Source organism: Pempheris klunzingeri, chromosome 9, assembly GCF_042242105.1.
Source record: "Pempheris klunzingeri isolate RE-2024b chromosome 9, fPemKlu1.hap1, whole genome shotgun sequence".
NCBI classification, from domain to species: domain Eukaryota; kingdom Metazoa; phylum Chordata; class Actinopteri; order Acropomatiformes; family Pempheridae; genus Pempheris; species Pempheris klunzingeri.
In genome coordinates this window covers 3,715,393-3,733,298 of record NC_092020.1, presented here as the reverse complement: position 1 = coordinate 3,733,298, position 17,906 = coordinate 3,715,393, and the positions used below count along the sequence as shown (strand labels likewise).

General features: G+C 43.7%; 1 protein-coding gene across 1 annotated transcript; it reads left to right on the top strand.

The window, feature by feature from the left end:
- The first annotated feature begins 307 nt into the window (after nt 1–307).
- sh3tc2 (SH3 domain and tetratricopeptide repeats 2) lies at nt 308–17,778 on the top strand. The gene is made up of 22 exons (XM_070836879.1): nt 308–461; nt 5,602–5,700; nt 6,726–6,857; nt 7,512–7,639; nt 7,839–7,944; nt 8,142–8,285; nt 9,395–9,596; nt 9,767–9,840; nt 10,950–11,145; nt 11,379–11,512; nt 11,729–11,779; nt 11,914–12,218; nt 12,594–12,788; nt 12,957–13,817; nt 13,934–14,154; nt 14,243–14,409; nt 14,832–15,009; nt 15,116–15,266; nt 15,520–15,642; nt 15,718–15,868; nt 15,979–16,175; nt 16,622–17,778. Exons 1-22 carry the CDS (start codon nt 419–421, stop codon nt 17,549–17,551), a joined length of 4,788 nt encoding a protein of 1,595 aa, XP_070692980.1. The 5' UTR covers nt 308–418; the 3' UTR covers nt 17,552–17,778.
- The last annotated feature ends 128 nt before the right edge of the window (nt 17,779–17,906 follow it).

Below are 17,906 nucleotides of genomic sequence, written 5' to 3'. Positions count from 1 at the left end.
TTTTGACAAGTTCAGCCTTCTTTTAGGCTTGTATGTTTTTGCCACAGAGAGGAAGAGTGTGTATGTATTTGGATAGGGGTGAGGGAGAAAATAAGAGAGAGAGAAAAGGGGAGGCTGTGCCCTTGTCCAAGAGAAATGATGGGAGGAGTTAACAGCAAAAAAAAAACAACTTCCTCAGTCAGTGACATGTTGTCTGGGATAGCCTCTGTCACACATACACACACACACACACACTGCAGGACACACACACTATCACTGACTTACATACTTTCTTTTCTCTTTTTTCTCTCCCGTGCTTTTGGGCTGACAGTGGAGAATGACGGCAGTCTCGGAGGCTATCATGAGATGCAGTTCACCAGTTAAATGGTGACACTACACACACACACACAGACAGATTTACACACATTCTGCCACGCTCATGAGGAATGAATTGAGAGGGGAGAGCTGGCAGCAGCACAAAGGTAAGAGCTGGCTTTTTTTCTGCTTTTAATACAACTAACCACTCTCTGAGTCTTACTGTGTCATAGACCTTTCTCTGTTAAGCAGGTTTAAACGCTGCTGTACTTTGTACTTAGTCACATAACCATAAAGTAGCTGTCAGTCCACAGGGCGCAGGATGGACAGTAGAGCTTTAAATGGACAGCAACTGTCATTTAGTGATTGCAGTTCCTCATTCTGTTCACAAGTGGCCTCATAGTGTCTGTAAAAGTCTCCTGAAGAGCAAAAAAACGTACTTACTCCTGACAGTCCAAAGTCTCCTCATGTCTCTATCCTATTGCTAATAAATGAAAGAATGTCAGACTGTGGAAATTAAAATTGGTGTCTTTACAAAGCATGGCGAATTTGCAATTATACTTCCACAATGTTTGCTGCAGTGTTGTACACATGCCGCTATGCAACAGTGTGGGAATCTCCCCGCAGGGAGCTCTGTCCTAGACGCACAGGCATGAGAGTGAGCTAACGGGGGGTTAGTCTAAACTTAGAGCACATAACCCCTGTCTCATATTACTCTCTGCTAACTCCTGTACCGCATTTTCCAAATCTAGATAGTACACACACACACACACACATACACAGTGACAAACACCCCAAACAACCCCTGCCTGTCATGCGTTTGAACACAGCCAGACTCTGCTGACACCACATGTTTCTCATTAGGCTGAATGCTATTGTCACGGACTGCCGAGTGTCACAATTGCAGTTCAGGCTTTTGCTGTGGTTTCAGACTGTGTGGAGACCATAAGGTCATTTATGGTATGTGGTAAATGGACTCGCCAACCCCTGTAGTTACAGGCAATGCATACTGTGTTTGTGGCTTAACATGTCTTTAATCATCTGCATTGTTTATATGAGGCTTTGCCAATGCTGTCCTAATGTGCAGCCGCTCAGAGGAGGAAAGGTTTGGTCGCTGCAGCTGGGCCAACAGGTGTTCTAATTGTATACCGCATCACCAGAAAATCAGATTACACATTGTTTTTTATTGACAATCTCTGTTTGTTTCAAAGTGGATGTCACTGGAGACAACTGACGCCCCTTTTGGTTCAAACAAAGGCACTGTTACAGCCTTGAGCAGCCTGTGTTTATTAGATTAGACAGAATCTATTGCTCTATGAGAAACAAGCTGGGGAGTCTAAAGAGCGGCATGACATGCCTTCAGCCTGTTTACAGCTGTAAGATACACACGTACAGATTCAATCGTGACTGTTCAGCCGCTACATAAACAAGACGAAGTGGCTGGTCTCAGTCAAGGATATCAGCCTCTTTGTCTCCAGGGCACAAAGGGGGATGAATCTTCATGCGTTTATTTTCCCTGATCAGTGATACTAGATGACGTGACAGAAGTCACACAAAGCATCTCTCCCTCTGTGATGTAACACTAAATTATCAGTTCATCAGATCAGCTGGTTTGCCCTGTTGTTTTCAATTACTCGCAGTTTTAAAGTTTTATCTTGCAGAGACTCAGAGTTCCTTGTGCATTTCTATGTTCTCTGTTCTCAAAGCATGAAAAATTTAACATTCTCATAGAGGGAAGAAAGTCTTGCATGGTCCAAGAATGCCAGAATTAAATTTTATAGGCAAGGTGCTGCAAACTTAGGGTGAAGCTGCTGGATCTGGACCATCTATGGTCGATACCTCAACCTAAATATACAAAAAGTACTACTAATACTTTTATTCATTCTCTCATTTACAAGATTTCACTTTTGTTTACATGCAAATTAATACATGATTTCAGTTCAATGCACTGGGAGCTGTGTTCTATAATATGGCAAGAAAAATTGATCTTCAATAATCTGTAGGCTTGATAAATAAACCATATAATACTACATGTTAGCCCATGTTGATGCAAACATATTTGTGCGAATGCCATATAGTGTAATATTTAAAACATATATTTTGCCCAGTATTGCCAATACTGCAATACTGTGGCCATACAGACTTAGAACATTGATAAATAATAGTGACGTTACAGGTGAGGTTGGTGTAGTATTAGCCCACTCTATTTCATTGCACTTTGAAATATTTCCACATTAAAGACATTGTGTCCCAGTAGAAGTTGAATGATTACTGTATGTATATGTTGTGATTTCATCCAGCTTAATCTGTTCGTTTATCCTATTACATACTATCTCTTGTGGAGTAGCAGCTTATCAGTGAGGTCACGGTACTCTTAGCACAGTGTTTGCTACAGCAGCCATCCTCTTGTATTTACTCTTATTCTGCGCATCCTATTGAGAGCTTCTCTAAATAAAGAGGAAGAGATTTGTTCGTCTGTCGACTCCTATAGGTTGTTATACATTACAGAGAACGGTCAGTAATGTCTTGTAATGACACACCTAGATCATCAACACCACACCCAACACAGCCTTAAAATCTGGCACTATCGGTATAACTGGCCAATTACACTGGTTAACATCGGGCAAACTAGAGGCTCCAGGCTATCTTCTCTGTGTTGGAGAGAATCATCAGTTTCAGAAATAGAAATTCACACTCCAAAAGGAGCCATTGCTGGATTATAGGCTTCTCACATGGTAAAGGGTCACATGGGGTCAGTGATTCTGACCTTAGAATACACATCCCTCATGAAGCCTTAAACAGTCAGAACCTGCAAGGACTCATCATTCACTCTCCATCTTGGATCTCCGTCCTCTTCTTCATGGTGACCTTACGCGCAGGATGATGCTGTCGATGCGTGCTCATGTCATATTATCTGTTTGTCACCCATGGGATGGCAGAGAGCAGAAGAACTGTGCGATGTGGATAAAGTGATCCTCGATCTATGGCACTGGGCAACTTTCACCCCCCTCGCTGTGACCTTGCAGCCTGTCCCTGTGTGGCATTGCCTTACAGTGGCTCAGCAATACATTCTCCCAGCACCACACACAAAAGACACACACATTGTCTTTGTGACACACATTCTGTGCATATTTTCATTGACCGGGACACACACACACACACACATACTCACATACTGTAGGGAACACGAAGGGGGTCTCTCACCACCCCCCACGCACTCATACCAATCGCAGACAGTGCTTTGTGCATTCACTGACTAACTGGGCAGCTACTGAAGAGAGAGAGAGAGGCTGGTGGGAGGAGGGAGATGGAGACAGCAAGAGACAGAAGGATTATAAAGAGGAGCAGACCAAGAGAGATAAAGAAGAAGAAGAGATAAGGCATGCAGTGGGACAGAAGAGACATATCCAGTAAACACTAAGTGGTGGAAAGACAGTGAGAAGGGCAGGAAAGGGAATACAGAAATAGGAAGGGAAACGGGGCTTGCCCAACAGAGAGGAAGAGAGTGAGTTGCTGTTAAAGAGGCTGGGGGGAACTGATGGGATGGCATTGATCTCTGGGAGCTGCCGGCTCTTGGGCCAGATGGCGTCTTGTTGCTGCAGACCGCTGCTGAACTCCTCCTGCTGTGGACCGTTCATCAAAGTCTGCCTCTCCTCCCTCACAGGTCTGTCCCAGCCCGCTCTCAGTGCTACTGCTGTACCGTCATGAGACGGACTGCTGCATTCAGATAGACAAGAGCATAGGTCTATACACAACATGGGTAACACACTTAGCCAAGAAGGTAAAAAGGACATGGTGTGTTTCTGTGTTGTAGCAGCATGACTGTGCTTGTGTTGACTCGAACAGTCCTGTTGGTGCTAACTGTGCTCTGTGTTGTAGGACGGAAAAGAATAGGCTGTTGTCCTCTTCGGCCTAATGTCATGTTGCATTGTGTTGTTCAGTTGTGCGCCCCGTTGTGTTGTTGTGAATGCTTTGCATCAAGATAATACTCTGTTGTGTTTTTGCACTGACAAAGCATGGGCAAAAAGTGGCATTTTAATCAAAATTATTACTTTATTTGTTACTATTTGGTTCACCGTATCCTCCTTTTTCATTTCAATGGTGTCTGACTGTGTCTGAAAACATGTGACTGTGCTGATGTAAAAGTGGAGTCAGGGGCAGGGCAGCTGTGAGAGCCTGGAGGTTTTTCTGATGTCAGTGCAGCTGTGTATCCATGCCGGGCCTGTGTGTGTTCAATGTCACTGTATCCCCCCAAACCCAGATAACTCCTCACACTAATCAATGTATTGAACTTGGCATTTCCAGTATAAAATGCTGCACCCATATCCCACTATAACTTTAACTGACCCCCACCCCCCCACCTATGGAAATATTCTTATTTTGCTTTCTTGCAGAAATGAGAGGATCAATACCACTTTCATGTCTGTGTGTTAAAACTACAGCCAGGAGGCACTTAGCTTAGCATAGCTAAAGACTGGATACAGCCAGACTGGCTATAACCAATACAACCACCTCTAGAGCTGTCTAACATGTTATCTTATTTATTTAATCTGTACAAAAACCGTAGCATGTTACGATCACCTTTTGACAGGAGCTTATCTACGTCTTGGCTTGGAGAAGGAACGTCATGGAGTCTCCACTGATTGCCAAGAAATTGCTCCCAGCCAAGAAATATTCTATCACATATCCCCTGTAAAGTGATGAAGTGTTTTTACACTTTGGCTTTCATGTAATAACATGAACATTTGGAGCTTTAAAGATGCTGGTAGGCTTATTTTTATTGTTCGGACAGAGCTAACCTAGCTGTTTGCCTGTGTTTCCAGTCTTAATGCTAAGCTAAGTTAACCAGCTGCATATTCACCTTAGACTGTATGAGACTGTGTACATTTAAATGATCCTGAACTTCTTTCTGATTGAACTTTGACAATAGACTGTGTAAAAGCAGTGGACGTCGCTTCTGGGTCTAAAAAGTGAAGCCAATGCAGAAGTGCATTAAACCTGCATTCAAACCAATGGATGATGTCACAGTGACTACATCCACTCCTTTTTATAGTCTACTATATTAACAATACAGACGCGAGAGTGGCATAAATCTTCTCCTCTAACTCTTGGCAAGAAAGTGAAAATGTGTATTGCTCAAAATGACAAACTATTCCTTTAAGGTTCTTGATGTTCAGTTTGAACAGTCTAAAAAACTTAAAAAGTATTTGATGATTACTGAAACTGATTAAAAAAGGGCACACAAAGGGGACTTAATGTGTATTGTCCCATTCAAGTCCATGAACTGATTTGTTTCTCTGTTTACAGACATCTCTCCTGCTGAGCTGGATGCTCTTTGGAGGGAACCGCCATACACCCTCGGAGGAGCAAATGAGCACTTCTCAGGAAATGACATCATGACTCAAGGTATAGCAGACTACTGCGGACTATGATCCCTGGTTATCAATCTGAAATCACATTATCAAAGGGTCCTTGATTAGTCTGGAGCACAAACAACATCGTGAGGCTCAGCTGAGCTGTGGTGCAGTCTGTGTGGTTACACACTGAGGAAGTGTTTGGGACATCCTCCCTGCACAATGGAGCAAAGCAGGGGAAGCCTGTCTCTGCTTTACTGCAATATCCAGCCATTATACGCATCCATCTGGCTGATATTTATAGGTTTGGGAACTGTTAAGATCCTGTTTATGTGCTGAAATAAAGCCAACTCACTAAGCCAACCAGGGGCAGTTCTCATTGGTTACAGGGGTACTTATTATTGGGTGAAGTAGGTCAGCTAATAATAAAATTAAAGACTAAAATCATACATGAATATGCACACACACACACCTACATACTCACACACACACACATGTATATACTGTATATATTGAATAAGCTGTAACACCCCCCCCTGCCCTGCATGTTTTAGGTGTTTCCCACACACCTCATTGAAATCAACAGGTCGTCATCAATCATCAGGCTTCTGCAAAGCCTTCTGCAAAACATACACAAATACACAAATATATGAATATGTGAGTTCATCTGACAAAACTGTTGGGGTACATCAGACAAATCGCTTCTCTAATACATACATTCAGCCTTTATTCTATGACTTCATACTGACCACAGTTTTCTTAAATGGCAAAACAGTGATTGTGTCACCTGGCAACAATTCCAGTTAAATCTCCAGTCAGACTGTCTGGGTCTACTTTGATGACCCTTTTGATAAAATTGTTTCCACATTCTACACACCTGTCTTTGTCACGCAAAAACAACCCTATTTAGGAAACACCAATCTCTGAACCCATCAGCTATCATATGTGTTTATAGAGATTAAGGAAACACCGGTTTAGCCAACACTGGACTGAGTTTCCTATTTGAGTGTGTCTGAATCAGGGAAGATGAGAATCTAAGCTTGATCCAGCAGCTTTTTTCCTGACTTCCTCCTCCAGGTACAGGTGAGGAGGAGGACGGTCCAGTGGTGGACTCAGGTGAAGGAGGGGTGGAGCCTGACAGCTACTGGAAGAAGCGAGAGGCCTTCCTCAGAGGCAGCACTGTGTCGCTGGGAGAGAAATTCTCCACAGGTACATTTATTGATGCGAGGCCACTCCATTTGTCTGACTTTTTGTATTCACGTACTGAAAAAAACACTAGCTTTTACATTAGTCACTCTAAACTAGTTATCTTTTATAAGCAGAAGCATTGTCCATGCAGGTCATATTTATGCATACAGATGATGCACATTTCCCTGTCTACTAATGTTTTACTCACTCAGCATTTTAGCTCCATCCATCATGTTCCCCTAGGTTCTTCCTCTCAAATGGATTTAAATGGCCACACTGAGAGTCCAATAAGAGGACTTAATGGCTTTGTTATTCCTCCAGGGACTAACGTTTTGCTCACAGAGCATCTCACTGAAATATGAGCTCTTCGAGAAAATCTTTAATGAACTCTTGAAAGTTTGTCTCTCTGTCTCTGTCTCAGTGACTACAGGCATAAATGTTCAAAAAGTAATTTTTATTATAAATCATTATAAATACATACTTTGTTTAAATCTTTATTGGTTAACTTTGGTAGACAATGGATGATGAGTCCTCTCTCTCGTTCACTAAGCTAATTCAACCTCTAAGTTTATTTGCATTTGATTTGTTTATATTCATTGTTATTCCACAAGAAAAAAAAATCATATAATTCACTAATAGTGACTCACAACAGCATTGTTGTTGTCTTTTGTAAAGAATTTGTGCTGCTGTTCACTGGGCGGCGGCGCTCCAGCGCGGAGCCTGACCGGGCCCTACAGGAGGCGCTGCGCACCCGACTCAGAGTGGTGGAGAGCAACAGCCAGGATGTCATCCAGCTCTTTAAGGTGAGTGACAGGCAGGCCTTACAGTGCTGACATTGCATAGGCATTACTGTACTACTCAAACCTTCTGGTATCGTGAGTGCATTATGATGTGATAAGAGTCCATATAATGCATATGATATATTAAACTATATACATATTGTGCACTTTATGGAGGTGGGTGGATGTTCTGTTACTGAAACATGAGACTTTGGTTCTGCAGGACTTGTCTGCACGTCTGGTGTCTGTCCATGCTGAGAAGGATAGCTTCGTACTCACTTTCAAGACTGTGGAGGAAATCTGGAAGTTTTCAACTTACCTGGCTTTAGGTAAACACTACGACCATTTCTAAAACTAAAACTTTGTTACTTATTAGTATTTGACATTGGAGTGAAAAAAATTGTTTTCCTTTTATTTTCATTATCATCATAGTTGTATAACAAGGTTTTGCTGTTGAGGACGGAGTGATATTTGCATGATTGCTTTGGGTTGTATTTGTGACGGTGTTGCATGTGCGCTGCCCCAGGTTATGTGGCTCGCTGCTTGGAGAACTTCCTGTGTGATCAGTCCGTCTGGCTGGACCCAGAGCTGCTCAGTGACCTGGAGATCAACATAACTGTGGACGAGGAACATCTAGCCACCCTCTATCTGGGCCTTTTACTCCAGGAGGGTCAGTGATGTTGCATTCTGTCATTTTATTGAAGCTCAGTGAGCCTTTTATGGACAGTTTTATCACTGACACGGACGGTGAGAGAGAGAACAAGGTAAACTACTGTTACATTCTAAACCAGTGTTCCCAGTCCTGATCCTGGGGCCCTCCTGCAGTGTATGTTTTAGATGTGTCCCTGCACACCAGATTCATTATCTGGCTTCTGCAGAGCTGGATGATGTGCTGATCATTTGAGAAAACGTGCAGGAGAGTGGGCCCTTAGGACCAGGACTGGGAAGCACTAGTGTTAACATTGTTAACAGGAATGACATGTGGTTTATCCAAAACGTACACTTTGGTAGTTAAACCTTTACCTGTGTCTTATATCTCGTCACTGTAATTATACCGTAATTGACTGCAGCTGCCATTTGATCCCATTCCTTTTAATCCATTTTCACTGACCCCAATTAACACGATGAAAGCCTAAGGAACATACCGGCACACATGGCTTTGGACATATTATAGCAGTGGATGCTGTATTGTCATTGTCAGAGCTTATCTACCTCACTGTATACAGCCAATGTCTCAAGCATAATTGACTTCTAATTGCAAGTCCGAATTATAATTTCTATTTATCTATTTTCCACAACTTCCCCTTTTTGCATTGTACGAGTGAATTAAGTTAAAACTGGTGAATTTTAGCAATTTTCCCCTTTTTTTTGACATGCATTATAAAACGAGTCAGTGTTCTGCTAAAGCAAAACTATTACACTACTTCCCTCCAAGGATGTATATTGATTTTCTCTTGCCTGGTCTACATTACTTTCTCCTGAACATATCCCCCAGACAAAAAGCTCTACGGAAATGTCTAATAGGACTGCAGTGCTGGCAAATAGTGATGAGAGTTACATTAAGTTAATAGGAGGGATATAAAACATCCATCATTTGCCTCTGACTGAATGAGGGCGCACAAGCTTCAGCATTTTTGCTGAATCTTTAACGCAAGTGTTGTGACTTTTTTCAACACAAAAACGCTGACTGAAATTGCTTTGCATGTCTGGATTCACACATGCATGCAGTACATGTCCTGAGCTCGAACCTCTCCGACAATAAATCAAGTCTCTTCGCAGGATCCTTCTTCGCCAAAGCACTATTCACAAGAAGTGAGCAGGATGAGGACGACGAGGAACAGCTGTCGTTCAAAAAGAATGACCTGCTGATGGTGAGGGACACAGGGCAGGACAGCATGTGGGAGGGCACCATGCTCTCCACAGGAAGTCACGGCCTGGTGCCCGTCAACGCCATGCAGCCGCTGCCTTACCCCTTCTACCAGTGAGTCACACTATGTTCCTCATGTATGCCACACTTGATTTGCACTGCAAACAATAGCACGATTAACACATTCTCTGGTCGAAGCTTTTGGCTGAATGAACAGAGCAGCAGCAAAGGAGGTGCTTGTTTGTTGGCGTGGTTGTGTTGAACTATATTTCCTGTTTGGTCAGGTGGTTCCTGAGGAAGTACCCAGGCAATGCTGGATGCTCACCAACTGAAAAGGAACTAATTGAACATTCAATTGGTAAAGTCATTCTGCATATAACATGTGTTCACACATGCTCAGTGGTGGAATGTAACTAAGTACTTTACTTAAGTGCAATTTTGAGGCACTTGTACTTTAGTTGAGTGTCTCAATTCTATGCTACTTTATACTTTATACTATATACATTTATTTAGTAGCTTTAGTTAGCAGTTACTTTGCAGATTTAGATAATTAACACAAATCATGAAGCAACTGATAAATGATGATGTGTTATTATTAAAGCTACGCAGCAATATATAAAGCCACATCAAAGAGTCAATAATCATAATCCACTCACATAATATATATTATTCTATTGTTATTATTATTCATCAGTACTTTTACCTTTGTTTCTTTAAGTATATTTTGATATTATACTATTGTACTTCAATGAGATTTTGAATGCAGGACTTCTACTTGTTACAGAGCATTTTCACACTGTGGTATTGTTACTTTTACTTAAGTAAAAGATGTGAATATCCCTCCGCCACTGCACATACAACATCCCATAGATTACTATACTCACATACAGTATACTGAACCTCTACCATCAAAATGAAAGACTCCTTAATCACATACAAATTCTTACTTTAAAGCCGCTATGATCAAGTTTTTTCTACATTAGTTTGTAGTGAGTTTCAGCTCACTGTTTAGCGGTTTAACTTTATTGTGTTGGTTCACTCTCACTGCTGTCGTGGACTTGCTTTCGGACACAATAGATTGCTGTTTTTGGTGAAAAAGCTTCAAATTACCCACTGTGCACCACCTGCTCAGCATCCAGCGGCAGACAGATCAAGTTAGCACCTAGCTGGTGGACAGCTGTGAAGTCAGTTATTTTACTGTTCACAAACACAGAGGATAATATCATACAGATCCACTCCCTTTTTACTGGAAGACAGCAGCGCACAGCCACAGTGGATCAATATAGATATGCTTATGCATATATTAGTAGTTCCAACCTGTTTGCATTTGTGAAAAGCATTTCAGCTTTAGTTCTTTGGCATGATATAAAAAGCCTACAGTACGGTATAAAGATTTTACATACTGACCTCAACTCTGATGTGTATTTCTTGTCTTTATGTTGTTCTCCTCATCAACTACTACTACAGTGACTGGTTCCTGCGTAGCAGTGGTTGACTACAGTCCAGTGGCCCCAGGTGAGCTTCAGCTGAGTCAAGGTGACTTCGTGGAGATCCAGGGTCTACTAGTCCGAGGCCTGGGCGTGTTCATAGGAACACACACATCCACAGGTCACACTGGTTTCATCCACAAGGCCCACGTAAAACCTCTGGACACCGCACCCCTGTAAGTAGTTCCTTTTTTTAGCTGTTTGAGCTGTCTGATGATGTTGTGCATCATTCCAAATTCAAAGCACTTTATCTTTATCAAATCCACATTGGTTGCCTCGTTTTTTGGTGTTGTTGCTGATCTTTTATGAAATCCTATTAAGTGTATCTGCAGTCTGGACAGAAAAGACTGGGTGAGGAGGCCGGGGAGACGGCAGAAAGGATAATGCTGCCTTTGTTTCCTTCACACAGAGACAGACAATTGGTCTTTCTGACTGAGGAGGAGAGGGCCAGCCTGTCTCAGGTTAACCCGTGCTCTGAGCCAAGTGACAGCGGCCTGCTGGAGAGACTCTTCTCGTCTGACATCAGCTCTGTCTACAGGCTAGGTAAAGAAACAACCGGGCCGATCAAGAGATATTGTCCTTTCTGCTGGTTAGGAGCATAACTGAAATATAGGTCCTGTCTGATTTGATGTGCATCTCATGTTTGTTTCCTAGTGGTGAGTAGTGATACTGTTAGTGATTCATTCTGGGAAAATGTTTCCATTTTTATCCCCAAGTGGAAAATTGACGGTTAAATTGTTTTACCTTGTGTGTTTCCAGATAGACTGGATGCGACTGACTTCATGTACATCAGAAATCGGCCAAAACATGGTAATGCTTTAAAATCTGATTAGGAAACCAGATGTTTATGAGGTTAATGCATTCAAACAGCTTTAAAAAATTAAATGTGTTTATCAGCTTCTCTGCTCCACACTGACACACTACCGTATCTGTCTTCTTCCCAGATAATAAGGTTCCTGCAAGTGCCCGTCAGAGCGTCATGTCAGAGGCGAGCGGAGAGACACCCCCGTACCACTCCTCCCCTCGCACGTCCCTGTCTCACTCCCATCCTCGCTTGTCCCTCTGTCACTCCCACAATCCCCTGCCGGAGGAGGGAGAGCGCCTGTCCTTCACTCTGGATGACACGTTCAGGGAACTGGACGAGTTCCAGGAAGACCCACCTCTCTTCTTGGAGGAGAACAGCTGGGAGGGGGAGGAGTCCGAGCTCAGTGACCCCACGCTGACCCTGCTCAACCACCAACACTTCCAGGTCCCAGTTTATTCACTGATTTACTCACTACAGGGCCAAGCACTGAATCAAAGATTTCTTACTTATTTGCTTGTAACTTTTTTTTTTTTCATGAACGACAATTGTGACTTTTCAAGAGGATTTTTGCTCTAAACCATCATGACTTGAAGAAGTCATTGTTCGTCAGATGCTAATGGTTCATACAAAGTTTGACCTGTTGGTTTAAAGATGCTAACACATATTCCACCCTGGCAGTGTAACTTCTCAGGTTTAAATCACTAAACAAGAATCAGTCCAAACTAATAATAGGGACGTTTACAGTTGTTCCATCAAGTCTTTTTACCAAACACATACAGCCCATCAAAAGCCTCTTGTTTTGTTTGTTATTTCTTCCAGGATGACTTCCTGCCCCTGTACGACCTGCAGTATTCCTTCCTGTGGGTGACCTTCAGTGGTAAGACAGAGGAAGAGCTATCAGTGCACCTAGAGGGAGTCAGGGAGTGCGCCAAGAGGATGGGCATGCACTGGGCACATCGACGGGCATGCTTCCTCCTGGGAAGACTCTGTGCCAGGAAGCTAAAGCTCTCCCAGGTATGTGCTTCATTTCTAGCATTAATATGTTTGCTGTGTATACGTTAACATGCTTTTTTCCTCCCTAAAGAGGCAATTTAAGGCAAGTGTGACTGTACGGTAATAGTAGTAAAAATTCTACTTGCTGAGGTCTTTTGTTTCAGGTTATTTGTTTCCTCCTCTCCTCAGGCACGTGTGTACTATGAGGAGGCCCTCAGTGTTCTCGTAGACAGTTTCTCTGACACGCCGCTCCTGGTCGCCCTCTTCACAAACCTCACCGCTGTCTACCTGAAGCAGCGTATGACAGACAAACTACCCCAGACTCTGGAGAAGGCCAGTGCCCTGCTCCTCTGCCTTCCCTGCCACACCTTCACGTCCATTGACGAGGTTGAACTGCTGAAGCTGCTGCTGAGGAGGTCAGTGGTGATGGGGGACAAACACCTGGAGGCTCGCGTCTGCTACCTCATCTCCAGCCTCTTCCTGCGTCTAAGGAAGACGGATGATGCGCTTCCGTTTGTTGAGCGACTCCAATTCCTCTCAGCGTCTCTCTCTGCTGCAGAGGGGCGTCCCATAGTTCCTTTGGACCTAAACTGGCTCTTAAGCTGGCTCTATCATCGTAAATACATGCCTTACTTGGCACTGGCCTCACTTAGCCTGGACTCGAGACAGGACCACTCCCTCCATGAAGCTTTCCAGAGGATTGAGTTGTTTATCAGGAACTCTGTTCGCCTGAACCCACGCTGGAAGGAAGGGACCTCCCTGCTCCCAGCCCAGATTGTGGTTTACCTTCAGCAGGCCCTGGCTATAGCTGAGCAAGGGGAGGACATGAAGACCCAGAGGGACCTGTGTCAGGGCTTGGCCTCAGTCTACCAGCAGTACGATGCTCTAGATAAGGCGGTGCGCTGTGCTCAACAAGCCGTGGAGACAGGAGGCCATATTAATGAGGAAGAGGGCTTTGAGGCCTCTGTGCTGCTCGGGTGGCTGCTGGTGCTGACAGGCCAGGCTGAGAGGGCCCAGAGTGTCCTACAGCCACTGCTCACATCACTCCAGGTACACCAAACAATGCTAACCACCTGCATAAATCAGAATTTGTAGAAGCACTTGGTTTAAAATGGAGGTTTTATCTGTTCCTCTCTGTGATCACGTCTAATCTGTGTGTACTCCAGGGCACAGACAGTGTCACACAGCGAGGAGTGATCCACAACCTCTTGGCTTTGTGTCTGCGGCGGCAGGGCTGCATCCAAGAGGCAGGCTGGCATCTCTACTCTGCCTTGGTAATCTCCAGGGAAAGTGGAAACCAGAGGAACCAGGCCCTGGCACTGGCCAACCTGGGCTGCCTGGCACTCGATGTGGGGGCATCTTGGGTAGCAGAACGCTTCCTGGTCAGGTCAGATATCTTGAGGTCAGATATCTTAAAACAAATGTGGAAAGAGTTCACAAAGAGTTACATATCGTGATGGTGATTGTATTACCAGGTCCCTGCACCTTTTTCTGGAGCTCTGGGAGAGCCCCACAGATGAGGAGCACGTTCAGACCTACCTTTGGCTGGGGCGGAGCTACAAAGACAGGGGGAGGAGTCAGGACATTAGGGCGTGTTATGAAATGGGACTACTAATTGCACTACATGCCAGAAACTTACACAGTGAGTAGTCAATATAAAACAGGAATAGTTTATTCGCCTTCTTGCCAAAAGTTAGATAAGAGCGCTGACCTGTGCATATAAAATCTGTTGTTTTTTTCTACATATCTACATATTTCAAAAGTTTTAACATAAGTACATAAGAGATTTGCTATGTGCTAATCAACTTAACACTGCCTTTTTTGGACAAATTCTACAATGGCCACACTGTGTCTAAACAATCTCAAATATATTACATTTGTACCATAATTCCTTATTTATACGCTGATGCCACACATATGTGTTGGCTGAAAATGGCTGATAATGTCAGCCATGTCAATGTGCAGTAAAGGTCAGGCTCTACGTTCTATAGTTCTCAGTAAATATCATAAATGTTTCACAGTGCATTTAGTCTCAGGAGCAACAGGTAATCTATTTTCTCGTAGGTCAGATGGTGGTGGCCAAAGTGCTGAGTCGGCTGTATGCTACCATGCTGCTGTATGGCCAGAGTATCGTCTACTATGAGCACTGCGTGTTGGTGTCAAGAGAGCTGAAGGACAAGAGGCTGGAAGGAGAGTATCTAGAAATCCTGAGCAGCCTTTATCTCTCACTCAACACTGAAAAGTGAGTTTCCACCCCTCCTTTTCCACTTGCTCTTATCCTCTGTTTAGCCATTTCTTATCTAAGATCTTTGGTTTTGGAGTAACTGTCTCAATTCTGTGGCTTGCAGATCGTCTCGAAAATCTCTCGACTACACCAAGCAGAGCCTGAGGATTTCTATTGATCTGGGCAAGAGAGAGGAAGAGTCAGAGACTTGGCTGCAGGTGGGACGCATCTATTACCTCATCCACGAGGACGAGCTGGCTGACATGTACCTGCAGGTGAGGAAGAGGGAATATGTGGCGGTGCGTTGGATGGAGGACGGGGAACATTTTTCAGTTTTTTTCTTGTCCTTGTTCTGTCCTTTGCTCCTCCACAAAGCTAGCATCCATAGTATGTAGGCACTCCTCATTCCTTTTACATTTTTCTTTCATTGCTTCATCACGTCCTCACCAAGCTGCCACTACCTGACCTAAGGTTTTGCATACTGTTAGATGCCATCGATAGTGATTGACGATATAATGTATTTGACAGGCAGCAGTGAAGACAGCCCTTAGGATGAATGATCCTCACTTTGCCATGAGCATCTACGAGGAAGCAGGAGACGTCTACTTTAAAGGCCACAGGAACCAGATGGCTTCACTGCCTTTCTACAGGGTAAGATAAAGGACACTCCATGCCTGATGTACATGATGCAGTATTTTCCTTGATAAACTCATGTTTTGGTTTCAGGATGGAAGTCTGCCGTTCGCGCGGAGCATCAGAGTCATCCATTCAGAGTTCCGCTTGTTGGGTAAACTGACAGAGCTGTTGATGAACTATGGAGAGCAGGAGGAGGCTCTACAGTACGCAACACTGGCTGTTCAGATCGCCAGCAAAACAGGTGCAGAGTACATGCATGGCCCACAAACAGAGCCTTTGTTAACTGTTACTGATAACGTACAGCCAATAGCTGTGGCGTGGCTGACTTTGGCCGTGGTTGTATGTCCTCAGGTGTGCAACTGAATGAAAGGACAGCCTACCACCGGCTGGCTACAGTCTACTACAGCCTGGAGCAGTATGAGATGGCAGAAAACTACTACCTCAAGTCCCTGTCCCTCTGTCCACCCGTCCTGCAGCACCCAGTGGAGGCTCGCTACTACACCAAGGTCTACTGCAGACTGGGCAACCTCACTCTGCACAAACTAAAGGTACCGGAGACAAATATACTTCTGTGTTTGCATTTGCATGAGGAAACAGAATATACACAGTGAGTCACTCAAATGCAAAATTTGCTGAAGTTGGTCTTTTCTTTCGTCCAAATTAATTTGCAGATCTTTTAAGACATTGACCAGCCAGACTTATGTTATTTATCGAAAATCTAACACATAAGTTAATTTAGTTTTTTATTTGAAAAATCATAGTCTTGTAGTAAGATATGTCTACTCCAAGATACTTTTCCTTGTTCGATGAAGGGGAAGGTGGTAGGACATTTAGATTTTGGATTATTTTTCCCCTTGTCCTGTAGAAAAAAGATTTTGTGATTTTTGTCTTATCTATATTTGGTGGCATTTTCCAGTAAATGATGTTGATCAAAATCAAGCCTTCGAATCTAAATGAGACCTGCGCTGACCTCTGCTCTGTCCACTCTCTCCAGGATGCTTTTGATGCAGTGGGTTACTTCCATTTGGCTCTGGCGGCGGCCCTGGAAGACCAAGCTAACCCCGAGGCTCTCTATGTGGTCTACATGAAGCTGGCTGAGATCCACGGCCACCACATGCCCGACCCTGAGCTGTGCCAAGTTTACAGAGACAGAGCCCAGAGTCTGAAGAGAGTTCTGGCTGGAGAGGAAGGCACCGCTGTTGGTCAGGAGGATGTCGTCGATGCAGACACAGAGCCTGACCAAAAGAGGGAAAGGGGCTCTGATGCTGATATGGAACATACAGAAAGTTTGGTTAAGAGAAACGGCATTTTCACGTCTACACCTGAAGATGAAAAATCTCATGACAACTCACTTCAGAGAACTTGTATGATCCACGATGATGAGCAGGATAGCTGCACAGACACTAATAACGGAGATGCCAGTGGGAAAGAAGATCACAACATGAATCCTCCTGATGCAGATGGCCCTTTTGTGGACGCCTCTGAGACAGAAACCATCACCAGTCATTCGAACAGTGACAGCATTTTAACAGAGTCCTTTGATACAGCTAAGGAGCAGATCTCAGACTCCAGCAGCTCCACTGACACTTTACAAACTTACCACAATCAAACAGATGGGACAGAGTCAGAATTTGCCCCCAGCATGCCCAGTCAAACACCTCTTAATCACACAAGTGACGTCACAGACGCCAGAAACACAGATTCTGATATTCAGGAAGAACAAAACACTAAACCCGCTAAAGAAACAGACGCTTGTGCAGATCCTGTTCAAAAACATGTCAGCATTGAGGAGAATAAGCCTGATGCTGACCAAACAGAGACTGTTAGTATAAACACTGATAAAGCTGCACGTGACCATACAGAGGAAGACAAATCTGGTGACAGACACAGTGAAGACATGGACATAGATGATGTCTACATATAATGTTGTTAACTGACATTTCCCCCATCTGGTCACATGTTTCCTGACCGGCAAACTGACTCCAACGTTCCAGCCGCTCGGCACTTACTGTAGGAAAGATGATGTCAATACTGTTAAGTTTTCAGAGTATGTGCCTTTTGTACAGTATATTCTGTGGTTATTACAGTGCATCCTACTTCTAATATATGTTTTTCTAAAGGCATTTTTGTATCTCTGGAAGATATGACCCAAGCATAAAGAATGTTATTTTGTTTGCCGAGTGTCTATTTGTGCTTTTGTTCATTCACGTATGGGAGAAATACGGTGGCCATGAGGTGCAAAGAAAGCACATCAAATCGAACCAAATCGATGAAAAATC

Coding starts and splice junctions, on each gene's coding strand:
- sh3tc2 (XM_070836879.1), top strand. CDS start 419: ATGAGGAATGAATTGAGAGGGGAGAGCTGGCAGCAGCACAAAG. Junction 6,858..7,511: donor GGGAGAGAAATTCTCCACAG/GTACATTTATTG, acceptor TCTTTTGTAAAG/AATTTGTGCTGCTGTTCACT. Junction 12,219..12,593: donor TCAACCACCAACACTTCCAG/GTCCCAGTTTAT, acceptor TATTTCTTCCAG/GATGACTTCCTGCCCCTGTA.